The following is an 8,014-nucleotide window of genomic DNA, read 5'->3' as shown; positions in this document are numbered from 1 at the left end:
TTCCAGTCACCTGTTGAAGAGGCGCCGCGGTATGTGTTTTTTCCACTGCGGCAACTCACTGTGCTGGCTTAAACAGTGGCACTGAGATTTGTGGCGCTTTTTTTGCCCTGGAATCTACTATCCTGGCTCCCTGCTCAGTCCCCTTTTTAAACAGACAAATGGGCGACTTCCCGTGGCTCCAATCTCCAGCCAGAAGGGCACCCGGACTGTTGTATTTTGTACGGAGAACCGCTGCTCTGGGGCGCCGACAAAGCAGCCACGCGGGGCAAAGCAGCGGTGCCGGCCGGCACAGCCACTCTGGCCGAAACAGCCGCACTGGCGACCGTGGAGCTCCTCTGCCTGGGAATTGCCTAGTCTGTGGGCAATAAAAATGCGGCGCCCACTCACCCTCTGCGCTTTCACTGGGAGCTGCAATCCTGAGCTGTTCCTAAACAGCCATCTTGGATCTCCCCCCAAATGAGCATTCTTAAGTGGCAAGTTACTTGTATTAGCTATGTATAATACAAATATATGTAGACAGAGAATGTCTATATATATATATATATATATATATATATATATATATATATAAGAGTGATACTTAAAAGTGTCTTTGAAAAGATATTTCAGACTATAAATCAGTAAAAATAAAGTGATTTATTATACAGACATTTATTTATTAGGTGCCTAACTAGGCCAGGACCTTGGCTAGAGTGGTAAACAAAAAAGATAGACTTTGCCTTTAGGAATCTTGTAATATGAAAACCATGCTTAAGATTGTGCCAGAAAGACATCCCATGTCCATGGATCATAAATTCAATATGGTTGAGATGGTAGTATTGTCCAAACTGGTCTACAGCTGTGGAATTGAGATTGAGGTTCTTTTTCTTGCATATGTATGTCCACTTGTCCCACCATTGTTTGTTAAAAAGGCTGTTCTTTCTTGGATTGTCTTTAGATCTTTGTCAAAAATTAGTTTGCCCTGTTCATGTGGATCTGTCTCTGGACTCTGTTCTGTTCTGTCCAGCTATGTGTCTATTCCCTTTCCTCTTGTTAGGATTTTGATGAACTGACCCTCATGGTTCTCTGTGTCTTCCTTCTCCTGTGCACAAGATGAGCAGTGACATCGTTTGGATGTTTGTACCTGCCCAAGTCTCATGTTGAAATGTAATCCCCAGTTTTGGAGGTGGGGCCTGGTGGGAGGTGATTGGATCATGCAGGTGGATTTCTTATGAATGGTTTAGTATTTGTGAGAAATGGTTTAGCATCCCTTGGTGTTGTCCTTGCAATAGTGAGTGAGTTTTCCTAAGATCTGGTAGTTTAAAAGTAGGTGGCACCTCCCACATCTCCCTCTTGCGCCTGCTCTCGCCATGTGAAGTGCCTGCTTCCATTTTGCCTTCTGCCATGAATAAAAGCTCCCTGAGACCTCCCCAGAAGCAGATGCCGCCATGCTTCCTGTACACCCTACAGAACCATGAGCCAACTAAACCTCTTTTCTTATAAACCTAGTCTCAGCTATTTCCCTATAGCAATGTGAGAATGGCCTCATAAAGGCAGTGTTTTAGATGCAAGTTGCTCTAGTAGCCTGGTTTCTACAGGGAAGATAACACAGAACAGAACCACAGCTGGCCAGGGATAGACACACGGTATGGACAAGAAATAAGCATTTGTTGTAATAAACCACTGAGATGTTAGTGTTATTTGTTACCAGACCATGGGGGCCAAGCTCTGGACCCAATCCATTCTAGGTCATAGGGGCCTGTCCTTTATTTTTCATCAACAGGAGCCAACAAAGGCGCTTTTCCTAGATTAGAAACCCAGAAGTGGTGCAGAAGGTAACAGAGGTGAACACATGGCTGGAGATGAAGGACAAGCTGTTCAGCTCTTGGCCCCTTGCTTTTGATGAAACACAGTTTATATTAGACCCCTCTGTCTTGGGCCCCTTCTCACAGAGTTTAAGGATATCGTTGGCAGGTTCTCCTGCAGCAGGGATGCTAACTGTCAGTGCAGGTTCGGGCTATCTCCACTAAGACCGGCTTGTGATACTGCTTATGATTCTTAGCTATCCTCAGAGTTGCCATTTCCAGAGATCTGCCCCATTTGCTGTCCTTCAGGACTCTACATCCGATCACCTGATATAGGTGGGAGAGTGGATATTATTACAGAATTTGCCAGTGATGTTAATTTAGTCATTGTTTTTTTCAGGCAAAGTACACAAAGAGTTTAACAAAGTAAACAGGGAAGATTTATATGAATGAGCAAAATTCAGGACTAAACTTGAAGGAAAAAGGCAAGACCTGGGTGTGGAGAGGACAGAGTGCCAGGTTTTTTGTTTCAAAAATATTAATGTGATAAAATAGTTTCACCAGTATTGTTTACAGTAATGATAAAAGAGGGCACCCCAAACTTCGGTGTTTTTTCTAATAAAAATGATGGTTACATCAACCTCACTTTCAGATTCCTCCCCTTGCTACATCATCTGACTTCCTGAAATTATTGTAATTATATGAAGAAGAAATACTGTTAATGAAAGCCATTTAAGTGGGTCAGTAATATTAAACATTGCAATTATTAAGCAGACAGAGTCCAAGAAGCTTGATACGAATTCATTCATTTAATCTTGACAAATAACCCTATGAGGTGTACACATTGTTATAATCCCCACTTGACAGGTGGACACTGAAGTTATTTGCTCAAGGTCACAGCTGGATGGTGGTAGAGCTTTGGACATGGGCAGTTTGATTCCAGCTTGCTCTTAAACACAATACATGGAGGGTTGTCTTTCTTTGTAGGTAGAAATGGTGACATAGTACCTGGTTTAAAAAGAAACTATGCCAGATCCGGTGGTTCACGCCTATAATCCCCAGCACTTTGGGAGGCCAAGGTGGGGTGGATCACTTGAGGTCAGGAATTCGATAGCAAGCAGCCAGGCCAACATGGGGAAACCCTGTCTCTACTAAAAGTACAAAAATTAGCTGGGTGTGGTGGCATGCACCTGTAATCCCAGCAACTGAGGTGACTGAGGCAGAAGAATCGCTTGAACCCCGGAGGCAGAGGTTTCAGTGAGCCGAGATCGTGCCATTGCACTCCAGCTTGGGTGACAAAGCAAGACTCCCATCACACACACAAAAAAAGAAACTAAAAATTGATCAGCTCACCAAAGAGCAAATCCAGTGCCCTTCCCTCCCAGACAAGAATGACTGGATGGTTAAATTCATAGGTAGTCAGGGAAATAAAAATTTTTAAAATAAAAATGGTTGGCCGGGTGCGGTGCCTCACGCCTGTAATCCCAGCACTTTGGGAGGCAGAGGCGGGTGGATTGCCTGAGGTCAGGAGTTTGAGACTAGCCTGACTAACATAGTGAAACCTCGTCTCTACTAAAAATACAAAAAATTAGCCGGGCGTGGTAGTGGGCACCTGTAATCCCAGTTACTCGGGAGGCTGAGGCAAGGGAATCACTTGAACCGGGGAGGCGGAGGTTGCGATGAACCGAGATTGCACCATTGCACTCCAGCCTGGGCAACAAGAGCGAGACTCCATCTCAAAACAATAAATAAATAAATAAATAAATAAATAAAATAAAAATGGTTATGAGATACCACTTTACACCCATCAGACTGACAAAAAAAACTATTGATAACTTGTGGCAGAGATGGGGAATAACTATTAAAATTTAAAGTATGTATGCATATTACATGCCAATCCAGCATTCACATTTTGGGGATTCTGTTTCATGGAAATAAAAGCACTGTTGAATATATAAGGATATTTATTGCAGTCTTTGTATTGCCAAATAAAAAAAAAAATCCCAGAAAACAAATGAAAACCTGTTGTTACAGGTATCCTCTGGAATATGATGCAGCCTCTGAAACTCGTGAGTTTGAATTATGCCAGATCACTTGGAGGGACCTCATAAGGTTCTATTGAAAGAGAAATGCAGGGTGCAGCAGTATGTATCATTTGATCACACTATCATGCTCATTAAAAACAGTTGCCCTGGCCGGGCACGGTGGCTCACACCTGTAATCCCAGAACTTTGGGAGGCCGAGGTGGGCGGATCACCTGAGGTCAAGAGTTTGAGACCAGCCTGGCCAACATGGTGAAACCCTGTCTCTACTGAAAATACAAAAATTAGCCAGGCATGGTGGCGCACACCTGTAATCCCAGCTACTTGGGAGGCTGAGGCAGGAGAATCGCTTGAACCCGTGAGGCGGGGGTTGCAGTGAGGCGAGATTGCACCAAAAGAAAACCTGTGCATGAACAGGAATTTTAATTATGTGTGTGTGTGTGTGTGTGTGTGTGTGTGTGTGTGTGTGTGTGTGTGTGTATATAGACTTCACCTTAAGGTATACAATTGTGTGTGTGTGTGTGTGTGTATAAAATCTGGTTTTAGTAACACATAGGAGAAAATGTGGAAAAAATGTATATATGAGGTTGTTACATGGACTGTGTTTATGGGATTGGTGAGGGGAGGAGGGAACCAAGCGAAAAAAGAGAAGGAAGAAAGACAACTGAAAAAGATACATCTATCTGATTATGGTTATATATTTCTGCAATGCTATGTGTGGGTGCAGATATAGCTAAATAATGTTTTTCAGAGATTGGAAAGCAACAATGGTTAAAATGATCATATCTGAAACCATAGGTTTGGCTTGGACAAATCTCCCTACTGACCTCCTGTAGTCTGTCTTTGCCTGTGTTTGTGTTTAGCTTCCAGAATGGATCAGACAGGGCAGCTTCTTGTTCCCTCCTCCATTGCCATACTTAAAGTAAAGGAAAGACTCCGGAGCTCCAAAGAGATGGACCTGTGTAGGTGGTTCCCAAGCATCAGTGAGTGAGAGTACAGATATGGCAGCATAGTCCATCTCCAGGCAGGAGAATGACTCAAAGACAAAACCACTGGGTCATCCGTATTAGAAGGGACAGCAGAACAGAAGTATCTGTCAATCTGTGGTCATTTCAGTTTTTATGAATCACATCAAAATGGAACCACCTACATCTCCTTCCAACACAGAGGATTGGCTTTTATAGACTTAACACGAGAAGCAAGTCAAAAAGTAAATATTCTTATTGCTGAGTAAAGTAACACCCTAATTTTACATGGTTGGTGTATGTCTGCTTCTGAGTGTGGAGATCCCCTGAAACACTCAGACTGCTTCTCTGTAGTTGAATGAGGGGGACAGACAATATACCTTTGGGTGAGGATAAACTAATCTACTCCAACAGTTAAGCGCAGTCTAAAGAATAAGAGAGATGACTTTCAGTTAACAGGACAGGGATATTTCATAATCCAAACCACACTTGGCACTATGTGTGAGCGATCACTGCTGTGTCACCGGAAGGTTGTTTGTTTCAATAGGCACATGGTTGGCAGGCACACCATAAATGGGTTGAGTTTCTTACTCTGGGTCTCCTGTTTCCCTGTCCCTGGCTTACCTAGCAAGCCTCAGAACAGATAAAGATGCTTATGTTGTTGTTGTTTTTGAGACAGAGTCACATTCTTTGTCACCCAGGCTGGAGTGCAGTGGTACAATCTTGGCTCACTGCAACCTCTGCCTCCTGGGTTCAAGTGATTCTCATGTCTCAGCCTCCTGAGTAGCTGGGATTACAGGCATATGCCACCACGCCCAGCTAATTTGGTCTCAAACTCCTGTCCTCAAGTGATCCACCCGCCTCAGCCTCCCAGACTGCTGGGATTATAGGCGTGAGCCACCGCACCAGGCCAAGATGCTTATGTTATATGTTATTGGTGAATAGTGATTTTTAAAAAGAGCACCATTAGTCTACTATTGGAATAAGATTTGTACTTGCACTCAGCCATTCCTAGACTTCAGTTCTGGTTTACTTTAAATCAGTAATTCATAGTTGTTAGCTATAGAACCATGTCAATACATTGAATGCTGTTGCCCCTGCGGGTAATATCAGTTGAGTTTTAGATGTTTTGGTAGAGGGCGTAGATTTGTTAGGGGAGAAAATCAAATATTTAATTTCTTAGGTGGGAACATGTGAAACCATGCCAGTGTTTTTTACCTAATATCGGCAGTATCATTATGAAAGTACCCAGTAGAGTGTTTTCATGAGCTCTCTTGTAAATAATATGGTACCCTTTTGAGTAATGTAATTTTTAAGCCTACAAGGTTCTGATTATTATGATACATTTTATTAGGTAAGTACAAATTTTCAGGAAATGTCAACAGAAGGGTTATCATTATATGACTCTTTTATCTGATTTCTAGGCATAGTTTATTGGGACTGCCTTTTAAAAAGTTAATAGCTTTATTTACTTACCATACAATTCACCTATTTAAGCTGTACAGCTGAATGGTTTTTGGCATATTCACAGATTTGCGTATTCGTCACCACAATCCATTTTTGAGCATTTTCATCACCTAAAAAAACAAAAACCACTAGCAGCCACTGACTCCCAGATTCTACCTCTACTCCCAGCACAGTCCACCACTAATCTACTCTCTATCTCTATAGCCTTGCCTTTTCTGGACATTTCATACACATGGAGTCACACAATATGTAGCCTTTGGCGTCTGGCTTCTTTCACTTAGCATGATGTCTTCAAGGTCCCTCCCTGTGGTAGCATGCATCAGTACTTCCTTTTTCTGCCAAATAATATTTCATTGTTTGTATAGATCACATTTCATTTATCCATGTATCGGTTAATGTGTATTTGGCTTATTTCCACTTTATGGCTTTTATGAACAATGCTGCTGTGAACATTTGTGTATAATTTTGTGTGGCAAGGTCTGGCTTTTTAGTGACTCAGTTGCCCTTTTAAATGCCCATGATATCATAGCTAAATAGGACTTCCAGATGTCCTCTTGCTTGGTACCTTCTCTTTAGGCACATGAAGGTCTGGATTCCCCAGAGAGGGAACGTCGCTTCCCTGGCACACAGAGCTAGAGAGTGGAGTGGGGTCCTGCCTCCAGGCTTCTTGCTCTCAGGGTCAGTGCTTTACCTATTGATATGGACACATGAAGGCTGAAGAAGACCTAAAGTCTGCAATATGCCACTTTGTAAAAGCCTCGCAGGCTTTTTGTTTGATGTTTCTTCTGTTTTACCACTTACAACAGTGTGGTCTTGTCTGAAAGCAGAAGAGCTGGAATCTTCCTTAGATATGTTCTTTGTTTTGTTTTGAGATGGAGTCTTACCCAGGCTGGAGTGCAGTAGTGTGATCTCTGTTCACTGCAACCTCTGCCTCCCAGGTTCAAGCAATTCCCCTGCCTCAGCCTCCCGAGTAGCTGGGATTACAGGTGTGTGCCACCACATCTGGCTAATTTTTGTATTTTTAGTAGAGACGGGGTTTCACCATGCTGGCCAACCTGGTCTCGAACTCCTGACCTTGTGATCTGCCCGCCTCGGCCTCCCAAAGTGCTGGGATTACAGCCGTGAGCCACCGCGCCCAGCACTTAGAGATTTTCTAGTCGCGTATCCTCGTGATACAAGTAAGGAAACTGAGGTGCCAAGAAGGAATGTGATGTCTCACCCAAGATCACACTGTTAGTGGCAGATCAAGGACTGGAACTTTGGTCTCTCTGCTCCAAGTCCTGGTCTTCATCTCCCCTGTTAGGGCAAGCATCTGTTACCCAGGGACTGCATGAAGGGTGGCACTGAGCCATTTTGTGTCTCTTCTCTAATAGAATCCCGTCACGGGGCTGCTGTCAGCCAGCCATGAGCAGAAGGATGCCTGGGTGCGGGATAACATCTACAGTATCCTGGCCGTGTGGGGCCTGGGCATGGCCTACCGCAAGAATGCAGACCGCGATGAGGACAAGGCTAAGGCCTACGAGCTGGAGCAGGTAATGGTGACTGACGGCTGTATCTCAGCTGCTCAGCCACCTTGTCCTTCAACTGGAAAACCTACAGAGAAGTAGCTGTGTGCGCAGAACTGTTTGGGTGCAGGCCTCTCCTCCATTTCCGCTTTAGAATATTTTGGGGAGGCACTTAGATGGTCTCATCCTCACATTTGTCTTTCTGTTTGAGATTGGACATTCCCCCGTAAAACAATGACAGCATCCAGAAT

At 43.7% G+C, this 8,014-nt stretch overlaps 1 protein-coding gene across 1 annotated transcript in view; it reads left to right on the top strand.

The window, feature by feature from the left end:
• PHKA2 (phosphorylase kinase regulatory subunit alpha 2) overlaps positions 1 to 8,014 on the top strand; it is a 105,086-nt gene that overhangs the window by 29,707 nt on the left and 67,365 nt on the right. Inside the window, exon 2 of the mRNA XM_037742817.1 lies at positions 7,632 to 7,790. Coding sequence (XP_037598745.1) covers positions 7,632 to 7,790 — 159 coding nt within the window. The remainder of the gene's footprint in view (positions 1 to 7,631; positions 7,791 to 8,014) is intronic.

Source organism: Cebus imitator, unplaced genomic scaffold (genome assembly GCF_001604975.1).
Source record: "Cebus imitator isolate Cc_AM_T3 unplaced genomic scaffold, Cebus_imitator-1.0 Scaffold128, whole genome shotgun sequence".
NCBI classification, from domain to species: domain Eukaryota; kingdom Metazoa; phylum Chordata; class Mammalia; order Primates; family Cebidae; genus Cebus; species Cebus imitator.
The sequence above is the reverse complement of the archived record's forward strand: the minus strand, read 5'-3'. Positions and strand labels throughout refer to the sequence as shown.